This window comes from Protopterus annectens, chromosome 15.part0 (assembly GCF_019279795.1).
Source record: "Protopterus annectens isolate FY-2018-M chromosome 15.part0, PAN1.0, whole genome shotgun sequence".
Classification (NCBI taxonomy): Eukaryota; Metazoa; Chordata; order Ceratodontiformes; family Protopteridae; genus Protopterus; species Protopterus annectens.
In genome coordinates this window covers 648074848-648098401 of record NC_056749.1, presented here as the reverse complement: position 1 = coordinate 648098401, position 23554 = coordinate 648074848, and the positions used below count along the sequence as shown (strand labels likewise).

At 39.9% G+C, this 23554-nt stretch overlaps 1 protein-coding gene across 1 annotated transcript in view; it reads right to left on the bottom strand.

Moving 5' to 3' along the window:
- Positions 1-23554, bottom strand: part of DOCK11 (dedicator of cytokinesis 11) — a 1858863-nt gene that overhangs the window by 1499489 nt on the left and 335820 nt on the right. Inside the window, exons 8-10 of the mRNA XM_044057487.1 lie at positions 14008-14191; positions 3623-3690; positions 3376-3459 (exon numbers count right to left, since the gene is read on the bottom strand). Of these exons, the coding sequence (XP_043913422.1) occupies positions 3376-3459; positions 3623-3690; positions 14008-14191 (336 nt within the window). The remainder of the gene's footprint in view (positions 1-3375; positions 3460-3622; positions 3691-14007; positions 14192-23554) is intronic.

Below are 23554 nucleotides of genomic sequence, written 5' to 3'. Positions count from 1 at the left end.
TTATAAATGCTACTCCCCTGGCTAATCCCACCAACCTTTATCATTTGCTCCCACCAAATATCTCCATCCCACCCTCACTTCTCTCTATAACACCCTTAATTATCACTGCACTCTACATCCTCACAAACTTCACAAATATCCTACCTGTTTTCTACATACTTTTCCCACAAAACCACCTCTCTTCATGTCTAAATAATCTTACACACTGTCACTGCACTTCCTGCCTTGACTAGCTTTCCCTTATGCTTCTCCGTTTTATACCTGCACCTCTATCTCACTCAACTCTGCCTACTATCCTACTAACTACCTCTAGCGCTTACTTTCAGCCTTGCGTCTTAACATCATTCTAGGTGCTCCAATAACTATATTGTACTACCTACAAATACACATGCATTACGACTTAACTACCTCATCTACTTATTTTGTACGGTATTATCATGTCTTATAATGCATTGTAAATCTGCCATATGCATACAGATGGGACAATTCTTTTTTTACTAGTCTGTGAAAAAATCAAATTTGCTTAGTAATTTGTGAACTTTGTTTGTGATCTCTGTAATATTATTATCTCTATGTTGAACTTTTCTCCCCAGGTCTCTGCTGAAAAAGGGTCAAGTTCCAGTCAGATTTGTCTGGCAAACAAAGATAGATAGAAAAAGAGACAGAGAGAGAGAGAGAAATAATAAATAAGGAAGGACAAATTGAAATCATTTAGGTAACAAACAGTTTCAAAGAGCAAATAATACTTAAAAGACTGCGGCTCCATATTGTAACTGCAGACACAGGTGTATGGGGTAACCTGTTTACCATCTATTTGCAATAAAAAAATTTACTTAGGAGACCTACACTATTAAGCCAAGGTTAAGGCATATAAAGGATATTGTAAAAAAAATTATTCTTGAAGTTGTAAAACACATACTTGTGAAAATTTACAAACAAATAGTTTCTCTAGCATCTAGAAGTCCCAATCTGCATTCAGATTAAAGCTAACAGAAAAACATCTGGTCGGTATATTTATTAAGTGTAGATTTTAGGAAGTAAATCTGGAAACCAAATGAACTAAAAAAGAAGCCACAGTGTGATTCGACTTACACCATCTAATGATTAGAAACATTCTTTCTTTCAGTTCATGACTACTATGGCATACTCAGCACTAACATGAATTCTGCTGAATAAGAGGGGGAGACTTTTAGGTCTCTTTACAGTGAAGACAAGTTGTGGCCATTACTACAGGACACAGCTGATTTACAGGGATAATAAAAGCTGGCTCTAAGCAAAGTTTACATTTTGTCACTGGATAAATATAAAAAGGATAGGCTACACTTTTTGAAACTGAAACAGTGGTTTGTACAACCACAAATTATATTACTATTACATTCAAAGCAATCCTTGGGATTCAGAAAGTTTTAATGTGATGTAAAACCTTAGCTAAGAAAGTTTCTGTATTATGCTAGGCCTTTCCAATTAAGAGACTGCTCTGCTGCTAAGGTTTTCTGCTTGTGAGGTCCTCTGGATGGAAAGCATTCTCAGATGTGGAAACACATGCTAATGTGGTAGTCCTAGAAAGTCACTAATTACGCTCCCCCCTGGAAAATATCTGCAGCTTCTGATTTGTTCAGCAGCTCAATTCAAAGAACTGTTCAGCCAAGTAAAAGTTTACTCTAGGAGAAAAATGTGACTGCTATAAAAACAGATCTGTCATCGATTCTCGCTGCAGATAAGTGTAGTGAAGACATGGGTGGGGTGGGGTATTAGTGTGTGAATGTCTACGTAAGTGAGAGTTTATGTCTAAGACATGAACAAGGTTGAATGCCTGTATGTGTGTTTGTGTTTGCTGGGTGGTTGCACTAGGAAGGATTACGTAAAGAAACATGAGTTTGGATCTATGTGTTTGTGTGTGCGTATTGGAGCACATGTTTAAGTGAATGTGTGGGTGAATTACTGTGGGGGGTGTGCACTGGTCTTCGAATGCACGTGTGTGTGTGTGTGTGTGTGTGTGTGTGTTGGAGCACGTGTTTAAGTGAATGTGTGAGTGTGAATTACTGTGGGGGGTGTGCACAGGTGCGCGTGTGCATGTGTGTGTGTGTGTGTGTGTGTGTGTGTGTGTGTGTGTGTGTGTGTGTGTGTGTGTGTGTGAGAGACAGAGTATAGGAAGATACCTTTTCAAAAGAAGTACATAGAACACTACAGATAACACTACTACAGTCAAGTAGCAGTGTTTAATTCAAAGACATGGTAAAGAGCCAATAATGGGGTATTTCTCAGTGTGGCATATCTGTCCCTTAATCACATTTTCTTTTCATCTCGCTAACTGACCAACTCATGCTTGAGGATTAGCAAGGGCAGTACAGTTTTTATGAATCCTAAGGAATGTGTTGTTAGAAGCAAATCCTGCTTGCATTTTAAGTTGCTTAATAATATGGCAAGAAGAACACTCAGCAGTGGTCATGTAATAAATTATTAGCGCTCTGTGCATGAATGGTCATGTGATTAAGTATTAGAGCTCTGTGCATGAATGGTCATGTGATCAAGTATTAGAGCTCTGTGCATGAATAGTCATGTGATCAAGTATTAAAGCTCTGTGCATTCACAATAAGGTTTAAATGTATATATTTTTTTCCAAAATTAATTAGAGGTATTTACACAAGATAATCTAATCTCACATACATGTCGTACTGCGGTGGTGGTGCTGCGGTAGTGTTGTCGCCTCACAGTAAGACGCTGTCCCGTTTGATTCTCAGCTAGAGTGTCATCTGTGTGGAGATATGCGATAATGTGTGTACCTTCGTTGAAGGTTGTGCGTCAGAGCTGGCAACTCGGCACGTAAAAATCTGCTGCCAATCATTAGCGGTCTGGAGTTCCGCTGTGGCGACCCCTAACCGGGAAAAGCCAAAAGACACAACAACAACAACAATCTAATCTCACATACATCTTAAAAACTTTCATTGTAATTCTCTGTAATATAACAACACTCATATACAGGCCTTGTTCCTTAGAGTACTCTTAGTTATGTATCTGAATTACTTAATACGTACCTTGTCCTCTGTAACACAACAGTACTCAGACTCAAGCCTTGCACCATGCAGTGCTTTCTGTTATATATTAAATTATTTAATGCACACTTTGCTACGGGACATCATTTACAGCTCATAGCTATCATCTGCTTATGTAAATAATCTCAAACATAGTGATTCAGTCAATAAAGCTGATCAATTTTTCATGTTCTCTAACGACCTACAGAAAAAAGTTGCATTTAATAACAAATGAAACCAAACGAATTTTACAATAAAACATATTGTGAATGCATACTTTTAAATCAACATAAAGTGCAATAAAATACTAACAAATGGATCTACTATACTTAAATTGTATTACCTGAACTTCAGAATCAAGGGAAAAAAGCTTGTGCCGTCCATCACTTCTGTTCATTTTGTTTAGTTGTTCTGTTTCTCTTGCATACTGAATATTGAAATAATGAAAGATAAAACACTATATTTAAAAATTCAATAAAAATGTTAAAATAGTTGAATGCGTGAAAAATAGAAAAACAAAGAATGCAGTACTACTTCTGATAGCTATGATTTACCTTAAATTATGTCATATATAGTTAAAAAGAAAATACCTTCATTAGCTCAGGATGCATGCTTCTTTCTAAACTCTCCATCATGCCTTGGCTGCAAGTTTCATCATCTGTAAATTGAGCAAATACGTGCATTAACAACTTTGTCTTAAAAAACGTGAATGAGAAGCTAGAGCTAGGGCATTAAAAACTGTTAAATATAACGTAATCCAGAAAGTATTTCTTGCTGAAACAAAAAAGAACCATAAAAGTCAATATAAGAGCTTGCAACAAATAGAAATGAATGGAATGCACTGGACAAAGAATTGACTGGAACTGCGGTGGTGGTGCTGCGGTAGCATTGTCACCTCACAGTAAGACGTTGTCCTGTTCGATTCTCAGCTAGAGCGTCTTCTGCGTGGAGACATGCGTGAATGGGCATACCTTTGCTGAAGGTTGTGCATCAGGGCCGGCAACTCGGCATGTAAAAATCAACTGCCAATCATTAGCGGACCGGAGTTCCGCTGTGGTGACCCCTAACTGGGAAAAGCCGAAAGACACAACAACATTATCTGTAGAGATGCTAAGAGAAAGCATTACTGTGTTTACTTTATAGGGAGACAGTATGCTTGTCTGCCATAAAGGAAGTGTGGTTTAGGACATGCCTTTGAAAATAAATTAATCACAATTAAAATGAGACCAAACAGTGAAAAAATCAAAGCAATTTCTCTGAAATGCAAATTCAGTCAACATTTACAAAACAAACAATTATCCATAGTATTTCTTGTGGGATGCAACCCCACTACAATCCCCCACAGGATGCAACACCTCATACACTGCCAAAACCCTAAACCATTCCATGCCTTAATGCTAAACTTCCTAACTTGAACTAGTACAACAGAAATGACATTTGGCCAAATGGCATGTTATTTAATATTCATATAACCTGAATTCGCATTTACTGTAGCATTTGTGCACATCATTGTCAGTCAAAAGGACTGAGTAAAGCTACTATGGCTGAAACTGACCATGAATACGTAAGATGAGGCTTGGCTGAAAACAAAACCTCATCATTAGACCTTTACCCTTCGAGCCAGATTTGAATAGAACAACATTATGTAAAACATAAAAAGCACTGGTGGTCCATGTCTGTTACAAAAAATAGCACAAAATGGTTCACTGACAGCCTCTGTCCTTGGGCTGTTAAAATGATAAATCACAACTGCAGGTCTTCCCTACAGCTTCACCAGAAAAAAAAATTCTCCCGAGTTTATCTCAGGTCACATCCACAAAGAGTCCAGACTGGGCCCTCAAACTTCATAAATCTTTAGGTCAAAACCCCTATTCTAACCCACAAAGCACCTGTATATGTGGACCCAACTTCTTGATTTTCTTTGAAAAGGCAATTTACTTTTTATACAGCACTAAACTGGCAACTGATTTCTCATTATTAAACTAGTACAAAGGATTGCCTGACTAAAGTGCTGTTTGAATTTTACTACACAACTCCCTTTACACACTTTCAAATGCACATATTTTTCTGTATGCAAGATGTTACAACTACTCCTGGTAGAAAAACAATCAATCAGTTTTGAACTCTCAGTGATGGGTTGAGGGATCTCAGCAGTCCACTAGCATTCCTGTTAGCTAGTCCAGCCCTATGTATCAATGTGTATGGAAAGTGTTAGAAGGATTATTGCCCACTGACAACTTTTTATTGCCATATCTGTTTACTCAAATACGGTCGTGGGTATGATCAAACACTAAGTTAAGGTGGCTACCTAACAGCATTTCAGTGAGTTAAAGGTCCACTTCACAGCCAGTCACCCTTATTCAATGTCTATATACTTTTTCTCGGCACTGTATAATTTTCAACTGCTATAGCACACAGGGTCTACCTCATTTCAAATATCTTTGAATAATGCTGCTCTTAAAACTACTGATGCACCTGTATATCTTTAGTTAATTAATTATTTATTTAATATACATTTTTATTACATAAATTAATATTATACATACATTTCCTAGAAAAATCAGGGGTCACTAACACTGGTTCAGAACATAATATACTTTTTTGATCTTTAAATGCTATATCTTCCACAAGGAAAAATTGCACCTTCATAGCAGCTCTTTTAAAGAACAACCAAAGATGTCACACAGATAAAAAGAAAATAAGCTAAGAGAACAGTTGCTTGATTTAATGGACATGGATCGATATATTAAGATCAATGAGAGAAACAGACTGCAGAAAGTCAATAAAACCTAAAAAGTCAGAAGTCTGATTATACAAATGAATGGAGTAATTAGAACTTTCCATAGAGATCCATGCAATATAACAGAAGTAAACAGGATATGTTACTGTGCAGCTAAATTAATAACTGATAACGTTCTACCACAAGATCACAGGGTAGTGAGGGAAAGGAAGGGGAGAAATCAAATACCATCATGGAAATATCGAATAGAGAAAACTATAAAGCAATTAAGACAAGAAGTGTCACTGTTAGAGGATTATAGAAAAGGGAATAGATCAACAAATACTAAGAAAGATAGATGTGATAAAAGCAATGCACAATATTAGAACAGACCAGGATCTATCATGCACTATCACAAATAACAAACTAAAAATTTCAGCACAGGCAGAAAAACTTAGAAGATACACAGATAAATATAAGGGAAAAAGTACAAAATAAGCAATTTATTGATGACCCAAAAAAGTTTTACAGAGAACTAGGAAATATGGTAAAAGGAATTGAAAGACCACCAAAAAAGAGAGGAAATAGATACATTTTGGAGAAGTATTTATGAAGATCCTATGTAACATAACAAAAGTGCTAAATGGATAGAAGTAAAAGAAAGAATAAGAAGTTTAAAGGTACAGGATATGAAATGGGATGAAGTAACAGCCAGACAGATTGAAACAAAGTTAAGAAAAGTCTTTAACTGGAACACCCCAGGCCCAAATGCAGTACCTAACTTCTGGTTAAAAGTATTAAGATCTTTGCATGAGGATTTAGCCATGAGTAAGAATATTTATATGCGTACCCAGAACAGGCACCACACTGGCTAACAACAGGCAAAACAATGGCCTTAAGAGAGAACATGCAAGCTAACCTAAAAATTATAGGCCAATAACTGCCTTCCAACGACATATAAATTATACATGGCAACTGACACTGACAGAGTTTACAGTCATTAAGAAAAAAACTCAATTATGGCAGTAGAACAAAAGGGCAATAAAAGAAAGTCATATGGAACAAAGGATCATTTGTTGTTAAATAGTTATAGCGGAGAACTGTAAAAAAGGTAAGAATCTAAGTATGACATGATTGACTATAAAAAAGCATTTGATAGTATCCCAGATTTATGGATAAGTGTGCTTAAATATGTATAAGATACACCCCACACTGATCAACTACATCACAGTGACCATGAAACAGTGGCAGACCACTTTGCAATTAAGCCATGATAAAGGACAGAGTATTATCCCAGGAATAAAAATTCAAAAGGGATATTCCAGGGTGACTCTCTGTCACTGTTTCTATTCTGTCTTGCCCTTAACCCATTTACTTAAAAGCTTAGGCCGTGGCTATAATTTGGCTCCTAGAAAACAACAAAGTCTAATGACTTCTAATCTTCTTGTCAATGATTTAAAACTGTATAGCTCATCAGATAAGGAACTGAAAGCACAGCTGCAGGTTGTCAAAACTTTTTCAGATGACATCAGAACGTCACTTGGTCTTGATAAATGTGCAAAAGCAACCTTTAAAGCAGGAAAACTGCAGCACCAGGAAAATATCAGTCTGATACAAAGGAACTTGAGCAAGAGGGAGTGTATAAATACTTGGGAATTGATGAAGGATCAGCAATAAAATATTAACAAATGTGAATTTAACTCAGTAAGGAATACTTTAGAAGACTTAAATTAATCCTGAGAACAGCATTGACAACTAGGAACAAGATCCAAGCTATAAATCAATTTGCTCTTCCTGTCCTAACTTACAGTTTTGGAGTGATTGACTGGCCCCAAAAAGTGTTGGATAGATTAGATAGTAAAACAAGAAGGATGCTTCATACTCACCAAATTATTTATAAAAATCAGTGTATACCAAGATTATACATTCCCCGTTTCGAAGGAGGGATGGGCCTCCTTGAAATACATTACATGTATAGATCTGCAATCTTGGGACTCCACACGTATCTATTGACCTCACAAGATCCAAATGTAGTGAAAGTTTTGAAACATGAGGAGAATAAATCTAAGATGACTTCTCTGCCTAATTTAGCAGAAGCATATTGACTTCAAGCAGGAATGGAAATCAAACCAGAAGTAGATAAAAACTAGGCAGCAACTGAATGTGCCAAAAAACAAAAGAAAGAATATAAAGTGAAGTACCAGATGAGAAGGCAAGAAATGTGGAAAAAAACAAAAATATAGGTGCAAGTAAGAAAACGTCTGGAAGAACATCATGTTGATCAGAAACGAATGCAGGAATGGTTATAGAGAGGCAAATTCAAACCAAGAAATGAAAGGCTAATATTGGCAGCCCAAGATAGTGGGCTACTTAGACTCTGGTTTACAAAGTCCATTGAACATGTGGGAGAAACAGACAAATGTATGTTTTGTAAAACCAAATTGGAAGCAGTCACTCACCTTATTGCTGGTTGTGACACACTAATGGCAGAAGGACTGTATACTGAAAGGCATAATTATGTGGCGAGACTGTTGCACTGGGGATTGTACAAACATTATGGTACTGAAGTGGCTGAAAAACACTGGAAACATGAGCCACAAAGCATCATAGGAAATGAAAATGTTTGCATCACATGGAATCACCCATTACCAACAGTCCAAAAGACAGATGTTAGAAAACCGGACATAGTGGTCCAAGAAAAGAAGACAAAAGCAGCCTTGATCATTGAAATCGCCACACCCAGTGACTATAGTGTCTTGTTTACAGAGACACAAAATCATAAAATATCAGGATCTGCAGGCAGAAACAACAGCGATATGAAAGAAAGATACCCAGACAGTTCCAATAGTAGTAGGAGCAACGTGTCTTATAAAAAAGAATTTACAGTCATACTTGGATATGTTACCAGTACACGTAACTCCATGTGAACTGCAGAAGGAGTCATTACTGGGCACATTTCAGGTGCTGCGAAGAGCACAAGTGACTGAAATCAAAGACTGAAATAATACTAATTTCATGAATTTTAATCATACTTTGACTTAGGAATGGGGTCCATTCCTGTCATGGTATTAGAAACCCAAAAGACTTGGAGGAATTAAAAAGGGATAAACCTCCTAGGAGAAAACATCAAAAAGATTTTTGCAAAGCAGAAACTTCACTGTGTAATACCTTAAACTTCATCTGAAGGAAACTCACTGGAAATATGTAAATGAACCCTTAAGGACAGGCAAGTGCTTCAGCTACACAACTTTTGAATGACTCTAATTAAATGCTTTTTATAAGTCAATATTAAGCCATTCATGTCAATGGGGTGTGCTTTACTGACCTGAATGCCTTAATAAAACCTCTACACTGTCCACTGGATTGCAAACTTGCTATCCAACATATCCCAAAATGTGAACGTTGCTGGTTCCCTCTCTGAATGCAAAACTCTAGCGAAAGGGGTGACACGGATATCAGTCGTAGGCCCTCTCCCATTTGGCATTTATTTTAGACACACCCACTCCAATATTCCAGAAGTGTGGTTTACAAAGTTTGTGGATGATGGACAACTGTGCACTGTTATCTATCTGCTCATCCACTGATACAAAATAGCTCCAGCAAGGGCTGAAATATGTATATACACGGTGTACCCAAAACAATCTCAAATTAAATTAGCATAGTAGCATTTGAAAGAACCTTATATATTACAAATGTACTCCTCTTCAGACAGATATAGCCATAAAAGTTTTATGTTGATAACTTTCTCTCATTCGGTCATCATCTTTACACCACAGTCAGGAAATTCTTTTAGATGTCCCAGTTAATTTTCAGGGAAATATTATCAAGATCAAAATAATTCATCCTTCTACTGTACTCTTCCCCTACCAGACTCATCAATGGATACAATGCACCGTTGGCATGTACAAATCCAAACATATTACCCAATTGGAAAGGTGCCACAGATTCCAGCCAAGAAAATTAAAGTTTTAAATCTGTCAACCTCCCTAAGAGATTAGTACAAGTCTCCTTATACTCAGTTTAGAGGTTGCTGCATGGTGATCTGTATCTTGCTTTTCAAGCTAAGAAAGACCCAGTCCTATCTGGTCTATTTCTTTGTAAAACCAGTGGCTCAACAAACACCCACACTAAGGACCTAAATTAGCACCAACAAATAAATAAGACTCTCTTTAGAGATGTTTTCATAACATATTCCTAGCCTATGGAGTGCTAGTCTTGATAACTGGATGGGTAGACACTAATTCACACCAGGGTTATCATGTACAGTCCTGCTCAATTAGGGAGGGGAGCTCTATTAAGTACTTGTAAAGGAAGGCAAGACCGTTTAAGTTTCTCTCCTTCTAGGTGTATATGGCTAGGCATCTTATGGTCGCCATGATCACTCACCCACTACGTTATAAAAAGTAAAAAAAAATCATGGTCATTCAGAAGCCATGTAACTGAAACACTTGTATGTCCTAAAGGGTTATGTGCATATTTCCCAACAGCCTTCTTCAAAGGAAGTTTAAGGTATAACACAGTAAAGTCGCTAGTCTGCCAGGGTCCTTTTTTTGGTGCTTTTTTTTTTTTTTTTTGTGAAATCTATCAAAAGGCATGCAAAGCTAAATTTAAATTTACTGTAGCACCCAGCCAATCCAAGAAAAAATGTTCACATGTGCTTTAATGGGGGGGGGGGGGGGGTATAGGCTGTTTTATTGGCACTGTTTTTTTTTTCTAGTTGTGGTCTTACCACTCCTCTTCCTATAAGGTGACCTAAACACTTCACTTCTGCTATGACCAGTTTATTTTTCTTGGTGATCACAGTCAAGCCTTTCTGCCTTATAGATTCTAATACAAGCTGCACTGTTGATAAGTGACAGACTCCAGTTATCTGAATGGATGACTATGTCATACGGGTACACCACCACATGCTGCACTGTTGATAAGTAGCAGACTGAGTTATCTGAATGGATGACTATGTCATATGGGTACACCATCACATGCTGCACTGTCGATAAGTAGCAGACTCAGTTATCTGAATGGATGACTATGCCATATGGGTACACTACCACATGCTGCGCTGTCGATAAGTAGCAGACCCAGTTTTCTGTATGGACGACTATTTCATATGGGTACACCACCGCATGCTGCACTGTCGATAAGTAGCAGACTCAGTTATCTGAATGGATGACTATGTCATACGAGTGATAAGCAGCCGACTCAGTTATCTGAACAACATTTAATCAGTCAATATCTGAAAGCTGACTGGAGTTTTGTGTGCATCTAGTGGTAGTATTGTGTACTGAAACAGATCTTCCTAGGTTATAAAGACTGCTTTTATCATTAGCAGAGGAGGAAATTGCTAATGTGTCTTTATCAAATCTAGTGTTCTCATGTATCTAACCTTTCCTAGGTACTGTAGCAACACATCAATTCTTATTTTTACTAGAATAAAGCTTTAATTGTGTTACAACTGAGTACAGAGAACATCAGCTGTAATCCACCTAGTTACTGACTTAAATTATTTGAAAGAGAAAAAACAAAAAACCAAGTTCGTGTGATTAACAGCAGTAGTCAACTATATCATATAATTTCCAAACAAGTAGTTTTCACCCTTCTGAATCTAGCAAGAACAAACTCGTGGACCAATACTGGCTCCCTGGATTCATATCCATAAGCTCCAAGACCATTTCATTAATTTGAAGTTCCACATATTAAGCTGTTTTACCCAGTTTGGGGTACTGATTCCAATAAAATGAACCAGCAATGCCTCTGCTGCATTTTAACATTTGGGGTAGAATTCCCAATAAACAAAAACATATTACAGAAGAGAAGTAGAAGTTGTACAATATTCTTTATGACAGCCTCAGCATCAATTCTGTCCAAGGGATACCTATTGGACTTCAAAATGCTGTTCAATTTCCTAAAGTCTTTATAGAATCTGATACTTCTTCCATCGGGTTTAGGAACTAACACTATTTGGCCCCATTCACTCTGTCTGCTAGTTTTGAGCATATTTTAATCATCTCTTACTAATTGTTTCCGTGACTCTATTAGCCTATAGGGTCTCAGTCTACTTTTCTTCCAGGTGTTATTTTTATGTTATATTGTATCAGTTTAGTTCTTCCAGATACATCTAAGAACACTCTTATTTCTTACCAAAAAAATCTCTTTTTATTCCTGATTTAAAGTACTTATCACTAGAATTCCTCTTGCTGAACAAGAGTCTTTGATCTCTTCTGTGTGAATGTCATTTGCTGACTTGCTGCAGAATTTTCTACTTATTTCCATGGCTTCAGTACATTACTGTGAAATATTAATTCTGTCTGTCTGTCTCTCTCTTGACTGCCTAGCCTTATAGTTCACTGCATTTGTTCTTTCAATCATCAAAAATGGCTGTTGGCACTTAAACAGTTTTTTGAGGCACAAGAAATAAAAGTATCCCCATGGAGAGCTGAATATATGTTGCTTCATCAAAGTTGCACTTCATCGAGAGAAGATGTACCAAAAAATAGATCAACTCTTGATCCAATGAAAGAAGTAATAACTAAACATATACTATCTCTGGGAACTACCTTAACCGCATAGTTGTGTGACTATACATATAGATATTCTGTAACCAAATGTAAAAATGCCAACACACAGCCCCTAAGACATATGCCCAAATTACAACATCCCCTGTGCCATCCAAACTGCATAACTATGCAGCTATACAATATACTGTTTTGGGAACATACATGCAAAAATCAATTACTAGTTTAATATACAGTCAATGTTATTGTACTGTTTTCCATGACACTTGATTATATGGTGCTCGGTGAAATGCCTTTTAGTTTGTCTGTATAAAGACTCAAGAACAGAAGAATAACTTGGTAATGAGCAGTAAAGGGAATAAGTGTACATGTCAGCGACCAATATTCCTTTTCTGTTACGGAGACCTTGAAGAAAGTTTAAAAATATTTTGTGTGTGTTCACGTTTACTGAATAGCTTGCATACTGTGTACATCTGCAAGGTCAATCCACGAAGCTCACAATATTGAACCACGAACAATATGCACCCCAAGTTTCAGTGATTTAAGACGTAAAAACATCCTAGCACTTTCTCCCCAAAAAGTAGTTACTTGCCCCTCTCCCTAAAGGTACCTCAATTTGACTGAATTGGTTTAGCTTCAGTGTTGGGCTCTCTGAAAAAGATTATAATTGCAGAAATGCTTTACCTTTCTGCTCAGTAAAAGTAAACAAAGTACTGTACAAGAATGAACCCTGGTTTCATGACAGAGACAGATAGAGCACCCCTCACTGTGACCCAGATGACCCAAGATCAACTATCAATTTGGTTTCTGGAGGAGCCTAGAAGGGATGGGCAGGAAGTAATGCTGTTTTGTTGGCTTGTCCATTCTGGGTTGGAGAAGTGGGATTTCTGTCTGTAATTTGGAACCCTCCTAGTGATGGCAGTATTCCATTATCACAAGACAGATTGCCACTGAAATTAAGAATTAAAGGGTAGGGCTAGAGCTGACTAATGTCACATGCAGTGATATGTATGACATCAGCAGTAATGCCCAGTTAGGGTATCCCAAGAAATCCCTCACATACATGACAGCATACATGGTACTGCCAGAGAATCCGCTCCGCTTTTCCATGTGCTCTTCTCAACCTACCTAAGGCTATGCTGGCCCTAGCACCTGGAAAAGTAATACCAGGAACATTATGTTAGAAGGAGTAATAGGGAAACACAGCAAATGGTCACCTGGAAGGTACACAGTAGGAGAGAGCAAACCTAGAAGGTATGCAATGAGGGTGGAACAAAAAAAATGATTACTGACAGAATGCCATAAGCTGCAGATATTAAAAATTGTGATATCTAAAAGGAAGTAAATTTAATTATCTGACAGAAACAAAACGCCAATTACTGCACCAGTGCATATTATACATATGTGAAAGTGTATGTACGGCCAAATGGAAAGGCAGGCACGTTACAAAAAAATACTTCTAATGCCACTAAAGGCTTCCAGTCAATTGTTTTGGCAGCAAGAAAACATTCACTCTGACCACTCATTTCTGAATGCAGTATTGAAAAACAGGTCTGAGAAGTTAATGTGATTGAGAGACTGTTTATAGCATCTTTAATTAGGCAAAGAGGAAGGAAACCAAACTGCAGGAAAATCAATGTTGGCTCAATTTTATAATTACACTAAGCACATCAAGTTGACAGAGAGCCACAAATGAAGTTAGATTGCACCGTATGACACTGAAAACATCTGAAAAACCATTTACCATGTGAAGTTTCATTTGTCGCTCCATTTCTTTTCTCTTCAACTGGAGGTTCGGCATTGCTCTGTATGATCTTTTTTAACGTTACAATCCACTCGTCCATTTCTTGTTCACTTTCTGCTGCCAGAAAATGACTGTACTTATCTTGCATTTTAAGTTCAAACCCATACCGACGCATCTTTGGACACTGAATGGAGAAACAGACTGTTACAACTCTGTTCTTTCTTGCATGTATACACGTAATACTAATTTATACAATTTTAAACATACATGTTCATGCTATTGACCAATGGAGTGGCATTTTTAAATATTGTGCATTTACTCCATTTCAACTTTCTTTACAGCACGTATTATGCACGACTTATAGGGTTATATGTTAATGAAGAAAGTACTTGAGGTGCCCAATGAAAAAGACTTTTATAAGGAATATAAACATTTTCAACCATTTGCATTTCTTACTGAAAAAAATGGACTTTTAATGAATGTGTGCCATCCCCAAAACAGAATGGTAGAAATGCATATTGTCTGTGATCCTGTGCATCCGACATATGCATCCCATGTAACACTGTACAGAGGGTAGGTCACAGTTATCATTTGCACAGGAGGTGAAGGGAGCACAGAAGTCATGTCTTTCACAAGAAACGTGTGTTGAGTGCTCAAGATTAATAAAACAAAATGTGCTACTGTGCATATTGCTTGTTACTGTTGGGGGTACTTTAATGTGCAAGCCTTTCTGATGGGCCAGTGTGTGTGTGTGTGTGTGTGTGTGTGTGTGTGTGTGTGTGTGTGTGTGTGTATGTGTGCGCTACACTGGGGACTTTAATGTTATAAATGTGCTGGCACACAGCTTCAGCAGTAGCAGCAGCACTGCAGTTCAATGTACTGGACAGGTCCAGTGCACGCATGTAAGAGGTTTCAACATGTCAAGCATGCTGACACATGAGAGCTGGCTCTACCAAGAGTTGCATTAGATGTACTATGACCCAGGCTAGATGCTGGCCTGCTCCATGGCTGTGAGTGATGTCTACTTTGAGACATACCGCTGTCACTACTGCCATGACCACAGGGTCCTCTCATGGGTATAGACTCCTCCTCAACAGATGTAGACTTGGAAAAATTGTGGCAGCTTAATTTTGGTCATTCACAGACACCTGGGCATGTAGTAGTGGATCAAATCCATCAACAACACCTTACCACTGGCAGGTGAGCCTGAGAGGATATGGCGCATTCCAGTGTGTGATTGAGTCTATCCAGTCAACTGCACATACAGGACACATACTCCCGTAGGTCATCATACTCACCCTGTATGACCCACATTACCTCTTCCATAACTGTGGTGGTATTAGTCTACTTCTACAGTGGACTTTCATATATGGGAGTTGCAGCCACTAATACATCAACCTCAGGGGAAGTGCAGTAACCATGTCAGTAGCAAGCACCATTACCTTGGTCCCTCATATGTACTTCTCTGACAACATATGCTAGGGACACATTCTGACAAGCATCTACCAAGGGAAACACACTTCTCTGACTCATATTGTCTGTATTATCCTGCCCTACCTCCTGCATGGTGTGTGTATCCTGGGAATCAGCAGTCAAATTGGCTGTGTCCACGGTCAATGTAATGGATGCAGTGGTCACATTCCCTGTGCTCAGCTCACACTCTGTACTCCCTGACTATGTCTGCTCATCTCCTCCATCATTTTTAGATGTTCTAGATCCTCCAACATTAGATGAGGCCTGTTCCAAAGTGCTGGTGCCAGTTAAAGAATCATCACCAGCAATCAGGTGAGGCCAGTTCCAATCAGGTGAGGCCAGTTCCAAACTGCTGGTGTAGATAAAGAATCACCAGTAATCAGCTAAGGCGAGTTCCAAAGTGCTGGTGCCAGATAAAGAATCACCTGTGAGCAGGTAAGGTGAGTTCCAAAGTGCTGGTACCAGATAAAGCATCACCTGTGATCAGGTAAGGCCTGTTCTAAAGTTCTGGTGCTAAATAAAGAATCACCAGCGAATACATTAAAGCACAAGGTGTGCAAACCTCTCTCTGTGCAAGACTATCTGCATGTCCTCTGCACTCCTTAGTCATGGTCCAAATTATTAAACAGGATATTGTACGATAAAAACACCTGGCAAGTGTCATGCTAGCTGTCCTCTAAGTTGTGCAAGTGCCTGGTTCCTGGCAGGCAGCATTGTGCATTCATGGTCCAGGCCATGCCTCCAGGTAGGAACTTTAATTCCACATCTAACCTTATGGAAATTGAAACACTATATTGCCTACTTTCTTTACAGCATTTACAGAAATATGGACTGCCATGTTTCGCACCTTAAAGTGTCATGGTGAACCAGAATAATAAAACCTCCTTGTTCACCTTATTCATGTGTGCTAATATTAACCCTAACCATACACATTACTTCATTAAAAATCCTTTTTCCTAACAGTACCACTAATCAAGTAGATGTTCGAGTGTATTCACTGTTGCAATCATCACATTTGGGTTATCTGCCTGCAGGTATCCCTCAGTTGGCCTGAATACCAGCGTCTTCGGATTTCTGCATTGGATGCTGTCACTTCTTCCATGATATCAGGTCATCAGGGATATAAAACATGCAGCCGACGCCAGTACATCAGTTATTCTTGCCCAAGATGTCAGGTGCCCCCACAATAGTAAGCAATTATATGATATGGTACACCCCCAGCAAAAAAGCAAATACACATGATATAATATATGCCAAACAAGAAGTAAAGGTAGAGCCAAGAGAAGTCAGGGGGCTGGAGGGAGGGTAACCAGGACTGCAATAGTGAATACACTCGAACATCAACATTTATGGTAAGTGTACACAACTGTACTATGTTCTTCGTGTTTCACTGTTGCAGTCATCACATTTGGGTTGATTCCCAAAGCTAAGGAAGCATTCAGGCCCTGTAAGACTGCTGTGGCAAATCCAGCTCTGGATTTAGAAAAGATAGGCAAGTGGTAATGCTTGGTGAAAGTATGTGCCGAGCTCCATGAAACTGCTTCCACGATGTCCCTGATAGGGACTCCTCTGAGAAATGCCATAGAGGTAGATGCAGCCCTGGTGGAATGTGATCTTATCCCCTGTGGGGTAGGTTTTCCATGGTGCTTGTAGCAGAAATTAATGCAATGGGCTATCCACTTGGAAATGGTTTGCTTTGAAATGGCCTTCCCCTCTGCCCCTGCAGCAAAGCTAACTAGCAGCTGGTCAGATTTTTCTGAGAGGCTTAGTCCTGTCCAAATAGAATCTAAGCTGTCTGTGCACATTCAGAGAATGCAGTATCCTTTCCCCTTTTTTTTTTTGAGGATTAGGGAAAAAAAGTAGGCAAATGAATTGACTGGTTTAGGGCCACACTAGACACCACCTTGGGCATAAAGGATGTATTAGTCCTGAGGGAAACCCTATCCGCATGGAAGATAATGAAGGGTTCCACTACCATGAGGGCCTGTAATTCAGACACTCTTCTTGCTGACGTGATGGCTAGAAGTAAGGCTGTCTTCCAAGAAAGGAATTTCAACTCTGCTGTAGCAGCTGGTTTAAAGGGGGGGGGGGGGTGAGTTTTTCCAATTAAGGTCCAGTTAAGGTCCCGGGCTGGAGTGGGAACTCTCCTAGAGGGTCTTAATTTTTTTGCCCCACTAAGGAATTGCTTTAGCAGGGGATAAGAGAAGAGGGGTGGCTCAATATTATCTTGTGCTGAAATGACAGAGGCATGAATCTTAATTGCCGAGAAAGATAGGCCCTTGAGGAGCATTTCTGTCAAATAATCTAGAAGAGGGGGCAAGCTGGGCACCGTTGTGCCCATCCCCTGAGCCTGGCTCCGGGAACAGTATCTTTTCCACTTTTCTGAATAGGATTTTCTAGTACTAGGCCTCCTTGCCTCAAGAATGACATCCAGCACCTGCTTACTGAGGGTTGCTGGAGGTGAGCTCATGGAATTGGCCAGGCTGCCAGGTTCAGGGTTTGAAGCTGAGGGTGCAGAATCTGGCCATCCTGCTGGGACAGCAGGGAAGGGGTCTGCGGCAGGTGCCATGGTTGTAGCACTGTCAGACTGCGCAAAAGGGGGTACCAGTGCTGGCGTGGCCAGTCTGGTGCAATCAGTATTGTCCTTGGCTTGTCCTGTTAGATCTTTAGGAGAACCTTCGAGAGGAGAGGCAGAGGGGGAAAGGCATAAACCAAAAGGCTCTCCCAGTTAAAGGACAGGCCATCCACTTTCCAAGCTTGAACGTGGGGAGTTCTGGTCCAGAATGTGTTCAATTGGTTGTTCTGAGGGGAGGCAAACAGGTCTACCTCTGGAGTCCCCCATTTGTTCCTTAAGAGCTTGAATATTTTGGGTTCCAGTTTCCATTCGTGTGGGTCCATGAGATTTCTGCTTACGTCGTCTGCCAGTGAATTTAGTTTGCCTGGTAGGAATTGAGCTTGTAGGTGCACTTGGTAGCTCAAGGCTGTGTTCCACAGAGCCATGGCTAGTCTGCAGAGAGGGTAGGAGTGGGCTCTCCCCTGCTTGTTTATGTACCACATAACTGTGGTGTTGTCTGTCTTTACCAATAGTAGTCCTGGAAGGATAAGGTCTTTGAAGGCTGTCAGAGCATTCTGTACAGCTAACATTTCTTTTTGATTGATATGCAGGTGCATCTGTTTTGGGTCCCATTTGCCCTGAATGCACTGCCCTGCCATGTGAGCCCCCCATGCATATTCTGATGCGTCTGTTGTTAGGATTTGGGTGGCATGGGGTAGAGTGAAAGGGAGTCCCTTATTGTGGTGGCAGGCCTCTGCCCACCAAAGGAACTCTGTCCTTAGACAAGGAATGATAGGAATCATTGTTTCCGGATTCTGAGAATGTTGACACCATAGACTTTTTAGATACCATTGAAGTTTCCTCATATGCAGTCTTGCATATCGAATTAGCAGAATGCAAGAGGCCATGAACCCCACAGCTTGCAGTATTTTCCTTGCAGATAGCTGGGGTTTTGTGGCCAATAGTTTGAAGTAGGTTGCCAAACAAACATTTCTCCGGAGTGAGGAATGCCATCCGGGAAGTTGTATTCAAGCTTGCTCCCAGGAATACAATCTCTTGGCAGGGTACTAGGTGTGATTTCTTTTCGTTGATGGTGTACCCCAGTGAGTTTAGAAGTTTCTTTACAAATGCCAGGTGTTGTAAAAGCAAGTCCTGACTTTCTGCTTGAATCAAGCAATCGGCCAAATATGGTTAAATCTGAATATTTCTCTGTCTGCAAAATGCAATGGCTGGAGCTAGACATTTTGTGAACACCCTGGGCACAGTAGATAAGCCAAAGGGAAGTGCAGAGAACTGACAGTGCATGGAACCCACCCTGAAATGTAGGTATTGTCTGCAGGATTCCCTTATTGGGATGTGCAGGTAAGCTTCCTTTAAGTCTAGGGTTGCCAGCCAGGCATCCTTGGCTAGCATAGGAAAAAGCTGTTGAAGAGTTAGCATTTTGAATTTTGGAACCACCAAAAAGGTGTTGAGAATAGAGAAGTCCAGGATAGGACAGCAGGAGTTTTCTTTTCTGGGTACCAGGAACAGTCTTGAATAAAAAGCTTGTCCCCTTTGTTCTGCTGGGACGGGTTGAATAGCCCTGATACTGAGGAGGGAGAGTACTTGTCTTTGGGCCTCCACCCACTGATTTGGGGGGAGGTCTGGCCAACCACTTGGGGTTGGTAAGGTGTGGAAGTGGAATCTGTATCCCAGGGAAACTATGTTCAAAATCCATTTGCCCTGGGTAATGAGTTCCCAGGTTTTTTTTTTTGCATCAGGGTGAGCTTTCCTCCTAGTAGCAAGTAGTTGAGCAGGTCATTGTGCCATTTTTCCATAGGGGGTGGCTTACTACTCCCTGTCTTGGAAGTGGGAACCCCCACTGCTTAGATCTGTGCGAAGCCTGAAACTGAAGTCTTGGTGGTCAGCTGTTCCTGGGTTTGGACTGAGAAGGCCTGGAAGGGGCTGGAAAGGACCAGTTCTTTGAAAGCCAAAGCCTACTGAATCTGGGTGGCTGTACTTGTAAGAATTCTTTAACAGCTTGCATAGATTTAGCTTTTCCCCCATCCTTTTGAGGACTTATTCTGCTTTGTTGCCAAAAAGGCGGTCTTGATTTAAGGGTAATTTAGCTTTAACATGATCTGGCAAGTTTTGTTCCTTAAGCCAAGCATGCCTTCTAAGTACAGACCCAGTAACAGCAGCCCTGCAAAATGCTTCTAAAGCATCAAAACCACATTGCAAAGTATGTTTACCAACTTGTTCAGCAGAATGCATTAAATCTTGCAATTCTGTGTTCAGCACAGTCAGGAATCAACATAATTTTCTGTTTAAGTAGTCCCATAATATGCTGCTGATACTCTAACATATGAAACTGGCAATTTAAAGCCCTAATGGTCAAAGTAGCAGAAGTCTATACCTTCATACCCCATCTGTATAAGGCTCTAGAGTCCCTATCAGAAGGGGTAGGATTTTTGGCAGTAGTAGCCTTAATGCCTTTTGGTCCTTGGGGAAATGGTCTCTGGATCTGCAGTAGAATTCTTGAAAAGGAACTTGTGGGAGTCAGGTACACTGTAGTACCTGTCAGGTTTCCTGGGAGCTGGAGGCAAAGTGTCTGAGGTAAGGCTAGATTCCAAGAAAACATGATCTACAATAGGCAGAACAGGAGTGATAGCTAGAGGCCTGTGTTGAGGTAGGAGTAAAAATTCCCTAAGTCTCTTTTTGGACTCAGAATAGTCCTTGCTTTCCCAGCGGAAATGCTCCCTAAGGGTATGCAATGTTTCACCAAAAGGAAAATCTTCTGGAGGGGAAGCAGAGGGAATGGAATCCTCTGCAGCAGAATCCTCATAAGTAGATAAGGGCAAATCCTGGTAATCTGAAGGAACAGAGACATCAGATTCCTGACCAGAAGAATCAGAAAGAATTTCAGTTCTAAGTCTCTTAGACTGGGAAGGTTGGCTTGCCCTAATTAAGGTAATAAGGTCTTCAGCCATTCTAAGCATTTGTTTTTGAGGCATATGGGTCTGAGTATGTGTAGTGCGATCTTTAGGCCTGAAGAATTTGGTATTTCTAGTTTGAAAGGAAGCCGTCAGTTTAATATGAAAGTCTGTAGGCCTGAATACACCCTCAGAAGCCGGTGCCTGCACAGCAGCTCTGGACCCATCCAAGGTAGAGACATCCGCAGGTTCCATACTCGAAGAAGCATCTCACGGCATACCAGACTCTGAATGGGTCTCAGTAGAGGCCTGCGAATCTGTAGTAGCAGGTATAAGGGGCTGCAAAAGCACCTGAGTACCGGTGGACTGGCGACTAGCTTAACGATAGTGTCGTCAGCAGTTCTGGACCTATGCCATCTGTCTCTGTCTTTATCCTTACTTTTTTTGGAAGATTGGTAGTCGGATGGCTTACCAAAGCCATTTTGGTGTACGGAGATCGAGAATGAAAATATTTAGCTACAAAAATGGCCCGACGATGGATAGTTCGGGCGTTGAACAAGGCACAAAACCAACAGCGAGGGATGTCGTGGTCTGGGCCAAAACAGGTGACGCAGTAAGAATGAAAATCTCTATGAGGTATTTGCTTTCCACAGGCAAGACAATTGTTAATTTTTTCTGACATCGGTTACAGCAAGAAAAAAAGGATCCCCAACAGGGTACTTATCTTTTTGAAGACTTCAAGTCTGAAACTTTCAGGAGTCGGCCGACCGGGACTTGCGAACTGCTTCTGCTTTGGGCACCGTACGGCAAGAAAGACTGATGTAATGGTGTCGGCTGCATGTTTTATACCCCTGATGACCTGACGTCATGGAAGAAGAGACAGCATTTGACCCAGAAATCTGAAGACTCTGGTATTCAGGCCGGTTGAGGGCTACCTGCAGGCAGATAACCCAAATGTGATGACTGCAACAGTGAAACATGAAGAACATCAAGCACAACAGCAAATGAATACAACACTAAGCCTATCCTTTAACCTAACCCTAACTCTATCCCTAACTCGCTAACACTCAACTACACATAACCACTATAATGGAATCCTGTACATTCTTACAGACACCACTTTTTCAGTCTAACATTCACTTTTTTGTATGCTCCTAAATACTTACACTGTATAGACTCTGAATTCAAGCAACTGTGATTGACTTAAATGTTTAGTCAGCTATGTATGTTGTTGCTACATTTTTTTATCAGTCATTTGTACTGTCAACCAAATGAATGAGTGTGTGTGTGTGTGTGTGTGTGTGTGTGTGTGTTAGTGTGTGTGTGTGTATATATATTTTTTTTTGGGGGGGGGATCAAAACATGGATCAGCACACAAGCTTCAGAAATGTGTAAGGCTGCCACATAACTTCTTTTTCTCACCAAGCACCCGTGATGGATGCATGATGGATGAGCACAACTGCTGCTGTTAGTACTTCCTTATGACCATCCCATACTCCTATATGCGCTCTTCCTACTTCCCTCAGTCCATGGTCTGACCATGAGCAGGATATTTAATGAGCTGCTCATTGTGCAGACTTGCCTAAATGCATCCGTTGTTAATTAGCAGCAGGGCCCATCTTGTATACATACAGTATACAGAGAAGGGCTAGCCCCGATCATGGTTGCAGTGTACCTGAATCCTAGGGTTCCGTTTCATTATTGTTCTCTGCATTTCCTTACCCATAAGCTGCTTCTTCTCTATTTGCCTAGTACAGCTTTTTTTGTTTTATTTTTTGGATTTTGTACTGCTCACAAACATATTAACAAGAAACAAAACTAATGTATGACATTGTATCCAAAGATTAAAATTTAGGAACAGAAATCAAAGCTGAAAACAATGACATACTATAGCTAACTTCTTTATGTGACGCTGGTAAATGTTACTGAAAGTTTAGCAGTGAGTCTCAGTACTTCAAACATTCTGTTCTGCATTATAAAGTGTACATTTTTTTAAAATTAAGAATTTAAAGAAAATGCAAATACATGCAGTGTGTAGTGTTAAACAATTTACAGCAGACTGTTCAGCTGTATGTGCTTTCGCCGTTCTTAGAACCCCTATTCACTTCTGTTTGTATATGAACTGCCAAGATAGAACTGTCTCAGTAAGACGCATACACTTATAGACCTAGACATGCCAAAAGCAACAGAAACAAAAGCTTAAGCAAATAAACTAACAAAATATTGTTTTTTCTGTAAAATATGTTTGAGATATCAAACTATCTGCAGTCTCAGTCTGCCCTCTCAATCAATCACCTGCAGCATTTTTTTCATGAACTAAAATGTATTAAAGGGTGAAAGAATGTTGTTAATGATAAAGCCTCCCTCCTCCGCCAGTCATGTTAAACACCCAATCGACCCTGAAATCTATTATCTCAAACTAAAAATTATTTCACCAGTAAAAACAGTTATATGGTAATATCACTGACTCACAGCTACTGTTACAAACCAATGTAATGCTTAAACAGAACACAAAGAAAACGGTTACATTTACTACGGGAATTCCATTATTTGCCAATGTGGCTTCTCATAGGTTCATAGGTAGGTACTAGGCTATTGGCCCTAGGGC